Source organism: Dama dama, chromosome 5 (genome assembly GCF_033118175.1).
Source record: "Dama dama isolate Ldn47 chromosome 5, ASM3311817v1, whole genome shotgun sequence".
Taxonomy (NCBI): Eukaryota; Metazoa; Chordata; class Mammalia; order Artiodactyla; family Cervidae; genus Dama; species Dama dama.
In genome coordinates, this window is record NC_083685.1 from 124,984,848 (window position 1) to 124,997,677 (window position 12,830).

The 12,830-nt window shown below is 46.5% G+C and overlaps 2 protein-coding genes and 1 non-coding gene across 6 annotated transcripts in view; 1 reads left to right on the forward strand and 2 right to left on the reverse strand.

Annotated features, from left to right (window-relative positions):
* SAP30BP (SAP30 binding protein) overlaps positions 1-7,005 on the reverse strand; it is a 33,281-nt gene extending 26,276 nt beyond the window's left edge. The window contains exons 1-3 of one of the 3 annotated variants that reach the window (XM_061144819.1): positions 6,669-7,005; positions 5,382-5,491; positions 3,011-3,058 (exon numbers count right to left, since the gene is read on the reverse strand). In XM_061144819.1, the coding sequence (XP_061000802.1) occupies positions 3,011-3,058; positions 5,382-5,491; positions 6,669-6,990 (480 nt within the window). In that variant the 5' untranslated portion in view covers positions 6,991-7,005. The remainder of the gene's footprint in view (positions 1-3,010; positions 3,059-5,381; positions 5,492-6,668) is intronic. The other 2 variants (XM_061144820.1, XM_061144821.1) reach the window with 2 other exon arrangements.
* Positions 377-483, reverse strand: LOC133058066 (U6 spliceosomal RNA). Its single transcript, XR_009693190.1, has one exon. It is a non-coding gene; the product is annotated as a U6 spliceosomal RNA (small nuclear RNA).
* Positions 7,006-12,830, forward strand: part of RECQL5 (RecQ like helicase 5) — a 30,358-nt gene continuing 24,533 nt past the window's right edge. The window contains exons 1-6 of one of the 2 annotated variants that reach the window (XM_061144817.1): positions 7,006-7,159; positions 7,671-7,808; positions 9,018-9,139; positions 10,132-10,650; positions 11,184-11,286; positions 11,981-12,092. In XM_061144817.1, coding sequence (XP_061000800.1) covers positions 7,682-7,808; positions 9,018-9,139; positions 10,132-10,650; positions 11,184-11,286; positions 11,981-12,092 — 983 coding nt within the window. In that variant the 5' untranslated portion in view covers positions 7,006-7,159; positions 7,671-7,681. Of the gene's footprint in view, positions 7,160-7,670; positions 7,809-9,017; positions 9,140-9,672; positions 9,804-10,131; positions 10,651-11,183; positions 11,287-11,980; positions 12,093-12,830 lie in introns of those variants that run through there. The other variant, XM_061144818.1, reaches the window with a different exon arrangement.

Sequence of the window (12,830 nt, forward strand, 5' to 3'; positions counted from 1 at the left end):
TGATGATGTGATATCAAGTAGGAGAAAAAGAGGCATTTATAGTGGGAGACACCCAAGGATCTTAACGAAGCAGAGAACGAACAGTTCATTGATAAGGATTCATATTCCTGTTGCAACTAACCTTTAGGAAACTACCATCTGTTGAGTTTTGATGAAGCGTCAAAGAACATCCATAAGGACTTGCAGGGCTACCAAAATACTCTTTTTCCAATAATTTGCCTGCATCAAGCCAGAGTTTCCTCAAATTCTTCAACGAAAACAACCTAATGCAACAGACTGAACACAGAAGCAGCTATAAGAACCTATTAATAGTCTATTCAACTAGACATTAGACATTAAGGAGACTTGTAAAATGCTAAAACAATATCATTTTTTTTTTAATATGGAACGCTTCACGAATTTGCGTGTCATCCCTGTGCAGGGGCCATGCTAATCTTCTCTGTATCGTTCCAATTTTAGTATATGTGCTGCCGAAGCGAGCACAGCAATATCATTTTTTGTTCTAACTTTTTTGGTGGTAATTTCTCACAAAAATGTTATTTATATTAGTATGTAATAGGTATGTTACTTTAAAATTAAAAAAACCCCACAAATATTTAAAACATCAAAAGATAAAACAAAAATGAACAAAAGTTCTTTGGGATTCCTGCTTTTGACTGTGTGAAGAAACCAAATTGGGGGGTGGGTGGGAGGTTCAAAAGGGAGGGAATAGATGTATATTTATAGCTGATCCACACCGTTGTACGGCATAAAGCAACACAACACTGTAAAGCAATTATCCTCCAATTAAAAAAAAACTGTTTTGAAAAGTGCTAGAGTGAAAAATTAAAAGCAGATCTTAAAAAGCCAACATAGGAAGGAGGGCCATCTAGTGGAAAAGAGAGTTATGACATCAACTCATTTGCTAACAAAATAAATGACCTCTCCAGTGACAAATCCTAACACTAGAAACTTCACATGCTTAAGGCAGAAATGCGCAAAGTTAATGATTTGAAAACAAAAATATTGTTAAATATTGACTGAAATAAAACTTAAATGTGACAGAAAAATTCCAGAAAAGGGAGGGGTGGGAGGGGTTTGAGGCGGAGACTAAGACGTGGAAGACTGTGATGCCAGCTTAGGCAGAAGAGGAAGCTGGGGCAGGACTAAGCACAGGGAACACACAAAACACGCTGGGGACCGTTTCTAGTCGTGGAGATACCACGAGGACTCGGTCTTTCTGCCCTCCCCGCAGTGGGCCTCTGCTGGCCACTGGGGACCAAAGGACGTCTGAGCTGGTGGAGCTCAGTCTGATTCTGACGCTCACCCTCCATAAGAACTATGTCGAGTCACTCTGAGAGCTGAGTTTTGTGTTGATTTCTGAGGGCTCCCTAACAGGAACAGAAATTGTTCCACAAGGACTCTTCATTCCACAGACTGGAAATTCAAATGACCAAATGAAATAGTCAAGCACATCAGTCAACCTCCACGTGGGACCGAGAAAGGAGAGGCTGAACACAAAAGACATTAGTAAACTACCGGATTTTGCCTATTTGGGGAGTCGGGGGACTGTTTCTCCTCTCTTACACAGGCATGCCATCATCCCTGAGGATCTGCAGTTTGTATCACTGCATTCCAGAAGGGGTGCCAGTTAAAGGGCATGTGCCCTCCTCTCCAGCCAGCCTCACCAAGAGGCTCCAGGTTCAGGCTGGCAGCTCTAGACAGAGAGGCTCCAAGTCCCATGGACCCTCCTTTTGGTCCACAGCTGAAGCCCTGACACTTGGCGACCCCCTGGGCTTATTTTAGGCACAGGTTCCAAGGCCAATATATCCCAAACACTAAGACAGAAGATGGGCACTAACACTGCTGACCATTTTCTTTCTGCGAGCCCAAGCAGAGCTCAATGGTCCTTGATGCAGGCCGAGGGTCTACCCTCCTACTGGCAATGCTTCGATGGGTTAAGCCTGGGCTCCTCACTAGGTACAGAAAGGAGCTGGTATTTACAGTCTGTGGGACATTCTTCCTTTCTCCTTCATGCTGATGCCTGAACTTTCTCGGTAGAATGTTTTCTTATCTGCATCATCCACAGCTCTTCATGCTTTATTTCAATGGCTGCACACAGTTCTAGCCAATCACAGAATCAGCTCAAATTTGGAACAGTTCATGCTATATTTTTGAACATACTCTTGTTTTAGATTATAATTGGGGATAGATTATAAGTGGGGATAGTTTCTCTAAATTTCACTACATCACCTTAAAGGCCTCAGCTGGTTTTAAAGTAGTTTTTACACATAAAACTTGGTCGCTATTCCCCAAGGCCAGAGTGATGGAATTAGTCTTTTTCTTTGGAGGCTGGGGGGAATTTGTCCCCCAAAGAATGCTTCTTTAACAGGCACATTTATGCTGATGCCCAGCACACAGTACACAAAGCTATCCAACATGGGGGGTGGGGGTGGGCTGTGTGTGTCTTAACCTTTATCACGATGGGTCAAAGATGTGTGAATTATTCTCAGCTGCTACTGGGATGAAAAATAAGAAGAAATGAGCATGCTGTTTCAAAACAAACCATTCTGTATGGTTTACTGGAGAGTGGAAGGGCACTAGCCTGCAAAAACAAGGCTCAGGCTCAACATCCCCAGTAGCTGGGAGAGGTCTCATTTTGTCTGGCCCTCTATGGCCCTTCTTCACGTCTGGACAACTAAAGAGAACCCATAGTGCATGAGGCGGCCCCTGTGGTTTCCTGATTCTAAAAACATTCCTACACCTAACCCACCTGCAGGGGCACAGATCCCACAAAGCCCACCTGGATTTAGAGAACAGGCAGGGTGCTGCAAATTAAGCTGCCTCAAGACAGTCCAGGGTGGTCTCCAGTTCTCTTAAAGCAGGGCTGATCCCCACCCCCACCCCCCAAATCACACTGGTTACATGGTATGTTAGTGGGACAGATCTGGAACCAGACATATGAACTGAGCCATGAGTTAAAAATGCCTTGCTCATATCCAGCCACCCCACCACAGCCAACACCAAATACCTTTGGGTCATCAGCCTCAGGTTTTTCAGTCTCTGAATCGTCATCTTCCTACAAGACAAAGAATTTAGAGGATTAAGCTTAAAGGAGTGGGCCTGAGGTTCTCACATGCATAACTAGGGTATGGAGCAAATTTACCCAGCCTGGGTCGTCCCACCAAGAATCCCTCCCCTACCATATGACCCAGGCTCCAGAGAAAGAGAAAGGGAAGAAGAGATGTTCTGGGTAAGAAAAACAGAACATCAGCCGCTCAAAGTCCTTACTCCAGCAGGGTCATAGTCTATACCAATGAAAATGCCTAAGATTAAAGACCACACACACACAAACGGAGAAAGGCTGCAATACGCTTGAGAAAAGTTCAGGCCCCATAGGATAAAGCAGGCATGGCGCTGCCAGTGAAATACCCATGGTTTCAAAGTACAGCAATCTTTTTTTCCTTCTTTGCCTTTCATGTACACAAAGACATCAGACTCAGAACTCCACGACAGTGTTCGCCTCCCTGAGTGCCATGACCCCTCACCCCAATGCTATACCCGAGCGCATCAACCCAGCAACATCTGCACATCAGCATGAACAATAGGAAGGCAGGCATCAAACGACCAGGGCAAGTGAACTGGGAAAGTCAGGACTGTCCTGGGACCCAGCTGAGGGGGCCCCGCCTCCATCCAAGCTTTTGGAGAACTAACCCATTCTAGCCAGCTTTGTTCCTTATCCAAATGGCCTGCCTGACACGGAGTACCATTTGGACACAACATTTTCCAATGCGTGCCCCAGCCTCACACAAGCTAGCCCACCATTCCACTGAAACCCAATGAAGGTCAAAGATCAGCTACCCTGTCAAGCAACTGTCTCCTGTGTCTGTTCCACTATGAGCACACCCCAATGCACGGGAGCTGTAATTTCACATCCAGTGGAAAGTTTCATTTGAAACTGCTGTTTTCAATCACCCTAAATGCCCCCTTCCCATTCAAAGAGCACACCAGAGGTTAAAATAACCACCACCTGAGAGACTTCAACTAGCCTGATGGTTTTGAGATTTAATTGTTCTGCAAGGTGTCAAGAGAGCCACAGCTTTTAAAGACAATCTGCTGCAAATGAAACCCATCAGGCCAAATAATCAGAGATGTAGCTCAGCTAAATACAATCACATTTTAGAATGTCTATATTGGGACTGGATGCGAGGATTTTACTAAAGTATGAAATAAAGCTTAAATATGGTGAAAATTCTATGCAAAGTAAATGCAGAGGAACACCTCAAAAACACACATCATGCAAATTTGCTGAAGGAAATAGTTACTGGATGTTAAGCCAGTATGTACTCACTTAAGAACAGTCAGGGAAATGAAACAACTTACAAAGCTTTTCTAAACAATTTTAGTCAATTCTGAGTTATCAGCAATAATGGGGGAGGGGAAACCTCAAAGGACAAAAATATCTTCCAAAAGAACAGAATATACAAAATGCATTTTTGTTTAATTTGTAAAGCATTTTAACTCTAACGTTTATGTAGCAATGCATAACATTTTCAAACAAATAACATATAGAACATCCAGTTCAGTTTAGTCACTCAGTCATGTCTGACTCTTTGCGACCCCATGGACAGCAGACGCCAGGCTTCCCTGTCCATCACCAACTCATTAGGTGTTTTAATTAAAGCTGTTGCTAACCAGCCAGATTTTACATTGAGATACAAGTTTGTATGTCTGTGTTAAGTACCAGTCTGAATCCTTGTTTTTCCTTAGACTTAAATTCTCCAAACTTTTAAATTTTAGGTGACAGTGTATCTAAAGTCTTTCTGGTCAAATTAAGATGCAAGTTCTCTTTTCTTTGCTAGTCACCACATGCTAAACTTTAAGTAAGATTTGATGATCAAGAACACTCTGATAAAAAGTGCCAAGTAGAATATCAAGAAAGGATTTAATAAATATCAAATCACAGATAACTGTCCTTCCCAGTCTTTTTAATAAACTGAAAGATTTGAATGAGCCCCAACTGAGATTACAAATAACACAGAATTGACTGCAGATATAAATGATACATCAATTGGGAAGAATGCACTGTTTCAAATGGAATAAATTATCTAAACAGGGAAAACCAACATAAAACAGTTATTGATATCTGGGTTAAATAAAATTGTCCACTATTGTTGTCCCCAGGTTTCAATACAAAGGTTAATACAAAATGGTTCGGGTGAAAAAATATTAGATTTTCAAAGAGAACTATGGATATCCAATCCAATTTTCTCAACTGATACTAAACACACAAAACAAGGCGGGGAAGGGGGAAATGGAACACTGTTGGTACAGGTCAGAAAGTTTCTGACAGATGAAATGATGCTTTGAGCAGTTGTGGATTTGGGAATAGATTTACCTACCGACGGTTTGCTGTTCTCATCCTCCTCCTCTTCATAACCATCTTCATCAACCCCAAGGCGAGAAAAGTCATCCTCTCCATAGGCTTTGGATACCAATCCACCTTTCTCCTCTTAAACAGAAGAGAAAAATGTAAGATGAATGACTGGGGAAAAGAATGGAGAAAAACACTTGAGTAATTTGAGGGGCCAGGACTATCTCTGAAGAGACAAGGAAAACCTAAATCTCATGTAAGTGACCACTGGCCCAGATTCCGTTTTGGGGAAGACTACAAAATTTAGTGTATGAATTCATTAAAAGAACAGGAAAGAAAGCCAAGTAATATTAAATTTCATTTTTAATGCTTCAATCCACCTATTATGCCAACTCTTTTCTCTAAACTGTTACATCACGTTGTTTAACCCCCTCTTTTGATCTGCCTATGTCTACTTTGTATAATAGGCACCAATGAACTAGTCTTCTCATACAAGACAAGGACTCTGTCATCCTCATTTTTGTAAGTCCTCCCCTAGGAACTGGACCTTAAAACAGGGGTGCCTTGAGAGGTTCCCAATTATATCTACCTGAGAAACAAAATCAACAAAATGTTTAAAACAAAAACAACAAAACCCCCCAAACAATGCAAATTACTGGGAAACCAGCAGGGAACTTCCAGACAGGCCAAGACCACTTGCACTGAGAAGCTAACTTAGTCCAAGCCCCTCCATCACTTCCCGATGAGGAAACCAAGGCTCAAATATGTTGGGTAACGTGCTGCCTCTCTTCACTCCCATATAAATCTGTTCCCACTTCTTACTACTGTTATTCTCAACGTGAGTACGGCAACAAAACATTGATGGGCTTTAACAACTCACAAAGTAACGGAATCACCAAGAAGCCTTGGAAGGATCACAAATGCTCAGGTCCTTCCCCAGATCTACTGAATTAAGACTCTTCCCGCGGTGGAGACCGGAGGTACAAAGCTCCAAAGTATGTCTAGGGCATATTATTAATTAAAAGGTTCGCTCTTCCCCACAAACAAGCCCGGAGAAAACAGGGAGTGGATCAGTAGCCTTGGATCCTCTCTCCCCTTTGTCCATCCTTCTGCCCAGCACCATGCCCAGCACGGAGACTTTCAGTAAATTACGGAAGGATAATCGAATTAACGGAAGGAGACGGTCCATTCGTGCTACAGAGCATATAACGCTCGGTCTAGTCCAGGACCCTGAGCGCCCTTTGGGGCTCCGGGGCCCGATACTTGGGGTACAATGACCATCTTTTTCCCTCCCGCCGGCTAGGGGAGCAGTAACCTGATTCTCCCTTTCCAGTTCCCTTCTCGGGCCTCACCAGCCGCGCCGCCCGCCGTTTCAACTCCAGTCTCTCCGTCAGACTCGGGCTCTGAATCTTCCGCGTAAACTGCCAGAGACGACAGAACATTCTTCTTCCCCGCCATCTTATTCCCACAGCCCCGGCGTGGCTCACTTCTATGACTCTAAAGAGCCGACTTCCGCGCAGAAAGGCGACTTCTTCCGGATCCCAGGAGACCCCGCGCCCCTTCCAGACCGAGAACCAATCAAAACGGCCCTTTCCACGCCTGGCTCCGCCCCTCGTGCCAACGCTATCGAACGTCATCACTGCGCGACGGACATAAGCTTCTGTGGGATTTACCTGACACTGCTTTCCCAGCAGTTTGGCTTTTCAGTTACCTGAGGCGTATGGGGGTCTTCGAGTAGTTCCTGAGCCAGCGGGCAGCAGCGGCCCGACAAGAGCCTTCGCTTCTTGGAGCCCACTGCCGGCTCTGATATCTTGGGGTTAAGAGAGGGAGGCTTTGGCTGGGGAAGGGAGAAAAGAGCGGATCTGGGGCTGAGTAGAGGAAACGGGGAGAGCTGTCCTTCGAGGGGTGGGGGAGAGGGTGGTGGGAAGAAGGGGTCAGGTCCCGGGGGGAAGAATGGTCGTCAGTGGCAGTGCTTATGGAGTAGAGGGTGGATCTTAGGGAAAAAATTCCATCTTCTCCAAACTGTTCCTAAGACATTTGTGTTTCTTCTCGTGATCTGATTTCTAGCTCTGCGCTGTACCGTGGCCTGGGGATAGTTAGAAGATTTTATTTTCACTGAGCATAAAAATAGAGATCTCAAGAATGTATTGCTCCAGGCTCTTCACCTGGAGCTGTATTACTTGAAAATAGTGCATTGTTTGAGTATAATAAAGCAAATTTATACTCATAGAGAAAAATAAGCAGTCTTTTAAAAGTAGAACAGAGGTTTCTAGTTGCAACCATTATGATCATCACGTTTTCCTTAACCTTTGGCCACTGTTGGTAAAGATGAGTACCCACCCTTCCTCTCCTTTTGACCCTGAGCGTCGAGTCCGGAACACGTTGAAGAAGGTCTTTGGGTTTGACTCTTTTAAGACGCCTTTGCAGGAGAGGGCAATCATGGCTGTAGTGAAAGGTAACATTGCCAAGCTACCTGTGTTTACATTTGTGCTGCTGCAGAGCACTTTCCTTCTGACCCTTCCTACCTCCCTGCCCTCAGGCCATATTTGGTTTTGGAGATGTAGATGTGTCACCCTAAACGTAGTTTTCTCAGCAGAACGACCCAACTGTTCTGGTTCTGATGGTTCACAGTCAGAGCTAAGGTTATCTTTGAAAACACTTTATACATTTCCGTTCTCTTTTGTTTGGTGTAGACAACAGTGTGTGTGTGTGTGTGTGTGTGTATGTGTGTGTGTGTGTGTGTGTGTGTGTGTGTGTGTGTGTGTGTGTGTGTGGCGGGGGTGGGGGTAGTTGGCAGGAATAGTCTTTTTTTTTTTTTATGATTTTGAATAGTCTTAAGGCAGTCATCTTCCAGGTAATTTCCTTGTTGAAGATTGAGTGGCTTGGATCCCAAATAGGGAAGGAGTAATAACATTATGAACCAAAGCTGTGTTGACAGAGGAAGAAGGCAGTGGCAACCCACTCCAGTACTCTTGCCTGGAAAATCTCATGGACAGAGGAGCCTGGTAGGCTGAGGTCCATGGGGTCGCTAAGAGTTGGACACGGCTGAGCGTCTTCACTTTCACTTTTCACTTTCATGCATTGGAGAAGGAAATGGCACCCCACTCCAGTGTTCTTGCCTGGAGAATCCCAGGGATGGGGGAACCTGGTGGGCTGCCGTCTATGGGGTCGCACAGAGTCGGACACGACTGAAGTGACTTAGCAGCAGCAGCAGCAGCAGCAGCATGTTGACAGATGGAGGTTGTCAAGAGGGGAGCAGGAGTGTAATGTCAGTGACACTGTAACATTTATAAACAAAATCCCTCTAAGTGATGTTGTATTCATGTCTACACAGATATGCTCACCCATCCAGAAGGATTCAGCTTTCGTTGAATCCTGATTCAGCTCAGTTCAACCATCCATGTCCCAGCAGACTCCGACTCCTTACCCTTGTAGTTGTTACCACTGCTGGAAATGATTGGCATGCATTGCTGAATCTCCCTGGATCACCCCTCTTTTCCTAGAAAGGATGGGAAGAGAATTGCAATTATATTGAGACCCTTCCATGGGCCAGACACTCTGCTAGGGGTTTTTCTTACATTATCCTTTAATTTTCAACAGCCTTGATGGGAGGAATATATAAAAGGCAGGAGCATTGAGATGTTGTCCTCTTGTCTTTTTGCAGGTGATAAGGATGTCTTTGTGTGCATGCCCACAGGGGCAGGAAAGTCCCTCTGCTATCAGCTCCCTGCTCTGTTGGCTAAAGGCATCACCATCGTGGTCTCTCCTCTCATTGCTTTGATTCAGGTGAGGCTCAAGTGAATGAAGATGGCAGCCCAGAAAGTTTAGGGGACTTTTTTTTTAGTAGCTGGAAATTTTACTTCTCCTTTTATTGGTCTTTTGCCTCTTGCTTTTCTTTGATTTGTTTTTGTCCTTTTGTATTGGGTTTCTGAATTGCCTAAATGTGGGGTTCTCCACAAGTGCATATCACTCTGGTGGGTTATGATTGAGTCCTTTCTGTTTTGATGGCCTGAGGTTCTTACCTTCCTTTGTAACTTTTTGTCTGGGGGAACATGGAACTGTATTTGTATGTACATATACATTCTCATATATATACACATGCACTGTTGATGTTCTAGAAGATGCAGATGGGTAGAGAGGTAAATTGATATGGGGGAATCCCTGGTATGTTCTGCTTGCTTCTGGTGGGCACACAGCTGTGAGACAGAAAAACAGATGAGAAACTTGTTGGGATGTTGTTAACTGTACTTCTGGCTATATTTAAAGCCTGCAGATGGGCTGGTAGAATCAGAAATGAGGAAGTGTGGCTGTGTGGGTAAGAGCCATCCGCCATGAAGAAAAGGAGAAAGAGAGCAGGCAAGGCAGAGAATAGCAGTGACCATGCTTCACGAGTGTGCCCTAGTCTCAGGCTCTGTGCTAAGTGCCTGAGGGGTGTTAACTTACCTTTGAGGTATAAAAGTTCATTTAATTCTTGCAGCAATCCTACTAGGTAGTTTTACTGTTTTTATAGTAAAGAGAAAGAAAATGAGAAAGTTGAAAGTTCAAGGACCAGCTGAAGAGCATGTGGTAATTGAGCTTGGATTAAAGCCGTGCCTGTCTAGCTCCTCATTTCCACGGCTTCCTCGTCTGTACCTCTTTTATGCAAAGAGAAGACACGTTGGAGGGTGGGAGGAGGATAATTTATGCCTGTGAAACACCCTCAGGGAGTCACAGCGACGTTTACGAGTCCTGAGGGCCGCTTACTGTTTGCTCTGGGCCTCTCCCCCTTCTGCCTTTAGGACCAGGTGGACCACTTGCTGGCTCTGAAGGTCCGAGTGAGTTCCCTGAACTCGAAGCTCTCGGTGCAGGAGAGGAAGGAGCTGCTCTCTGACCTAGAGCAGGAAAAGCCCCAGACGAAGCTTCTGTACATCACGCCGGAGATGGCGGCCTCCACCTCCTTCCAGCCCACCCTGAACTCCCTAGTGTCCCGCCACCTGCTTTCCTACCTGGTGGTGGATGAAGCTCATTGTGTTTCCCAGTGGGGGCACGACTTCCGCCCTGACTACTTGCGTCTGGGAGCCCTGCGCTCCCGCCTGGCACACGCCCCGTGCGTGGCTCTGACCGCCACGGCCACCCCACAGGTCCGAGAGGATGTGTTTGCTGCCCTGCACCTGAAGCAGCCAGTTGCTACCTTTAAGACTCCCTGCTTCCGGGCCAACCTCTTCTATGATGTGCAGTTCAAGGAACTGCTTCCTGATCCTTATGGGAACCTGAGGGACTTCTGCCTTAAGGCTCTTGGGCAGAAGGCTGATAAAGGGGTGAGAGCACTGAAGTCAGGGTCTAAGGGCCAGTGGGGTGCTAGCCGCAGCATAAAGATAGATTCTCGTTTCTAAAACCTTTGTTTTTTTCCAGCTTTCTTAGCCAGGACTAGCTGTAGCTACTTTTTTTTGAGGGGCTGCACTGTGTGGCATGTAGGATCTTAGTTTCCTGAGCAGGGATCGAACCTGTGCTGTTTGCGGTGGAAGCCCCAGCTGTAACTTCTTAAAACTCGAACACAAGAGTTTTGGTTTTCTGGCATTGTTTCACTTACTGGGGTTCCTGTGTCCTGGACTCTTCCTCCTTTGCAGACCTATCCGGGGCTTGAGGGGAGGAGGCAGAGAGGTTGGAAAGGTTGGGTTTTGAGCCAGTTTGGTCCCGCCTTGTTAGAAAGTGGCAGGGCTGTGTGAGGTGGTCTGCCTCAGAGGAGATCGTGAGACTGAGAGAAGGGGCCACTTTTGAAGCGGCCGCAGTACGATGGGCTGAGTGTTTTGTTTTCCCAATGCTTGTTTTCTCCCTGTGTCTCCACATTCAGGTGTCCGGCTGTGGCATCATCTACTGCAGAACCAGGGAGGCCTGTGAACAGCTGGCCATAGAGCTCAGCTACAGGGGCGTGAGCGCCAAGGCGTACCACGCAGGTAAGGGGCACCTGGGCTCTGGCTCTCCTCCCTCTCAGAAGCCTCTTGGCCCATCTCTTATTCCGGAAGAATCCTGGATGATCAGATGGTCCATCATCTAGTTCCAGATACCCAGGCAGAGCTAAAATGATTCACTTAAATCCACAAAAAGGTGCCTAGACATGAATGAGATCTAAAGGATCTCCTGAACTCTTGTCGTCACCCTGTGCCCACCCAGCAGCAGGTGATGAGTGTTTTAGTCCAGGAATTGGTGCTGTGGCAAGAGCACAAGCTCTGGAGGCCAATAAGGATGTGGGTGTTTGGGGGTTGTTTTTTGTCATATTTATTTGGCTGCACTGGGTGTTAGTCATGGCACTTCCTTGTGGCATGCGAGCTCTTAGTTGTGGCATGTGGGATCTAGCTCCCTGACCAGGATTGAACTCAGGCCCCCTGCATTGGATGCACGGAATCCTAGCCACTGCACCACCAGGGAAGTCCCTGGACTTGGGTTTGAATCCTGGCTCTCACATTTATGAGAGAACCTTTGCCACACACAGGCCAGGGTCTTTACATTACTGGCTCAGGCTCAGTGGCTTAAGTGCCTAACCCGAGGTCATACACCTGGTAGGTGATGGATTCACAGTGTGTGTGCAGGTAGGCCCCAGGGGAAACCCACGAGAGATGCGAGTTCCCTTCCTCACCTTCTCTTTTCTAGGGCTGAAGGCTCCTGAAAGAACACTGGTACAGAACGAGTGGATGGAGGAGAAGGTCCCTGTAATTGTGGCGACCATTAGTTTTGGGATGGGAGTGGACAAAGCTAATGTCAGGTGAGCTCTGGTTCTTGTCTGACTTTGCCATTCGGGCCCTGGCTCCGGGTGGGGCGGGCCTCCTGGTGCTCTGCCTAGAGGACCAGGACTGTGTGTCCTTCTAGGGCCAGGGGCTGGGGGTGGGGGCAGGGGAGAGTGGGGAACGGAGGCCCCAGGACAGCATCCGAAGTACATAGTCCAGATGCTGGTGATTCTTGTGTGTCTGCCCCCTGGTGGCAGAGCAGCACGGCCGCCCCTCAGGCTCACCCTTTGACGCAGTCCTGCTCACTCCCATCTTAGCAACTAGAGCCTGTGAGAGAGTGCAGTGAAGTACCTTAAAACCACTCCCTATGGGAAGGCAAAGGCAAAGATCTTGTTACTGTCTCCCCTTCTCGCTGCTTACTGGTGACAGTCCAGCAGAGATGGGTGCGTCCGAGCCTCCTAGCCCCACGCTGGCCACTGTTGGGGCATCTTTTACCTCCAGCCACTCTTGACCTTCTGGAGATGTTTTGGGCTACAGCCCCAAGTCCTTTGCTCTGATTAATACCAACAGTAATGCCTTGTGTGAGTTACAGAGTACTTTTGCACATTTGGTCTCAATAAGCCTCACAGGGACCCTGCCTTGGTCAGGGTAGGAATTAGACCATGAACTACGCTTGAGAGAACATGGACTTTGGAATCAGGGCTTGAACCCTGGGTCAACTGTGTCTTGTTAGGGAACAGCTTTGGAATCAGACACCCCAAGACTCAAGTCCTAGC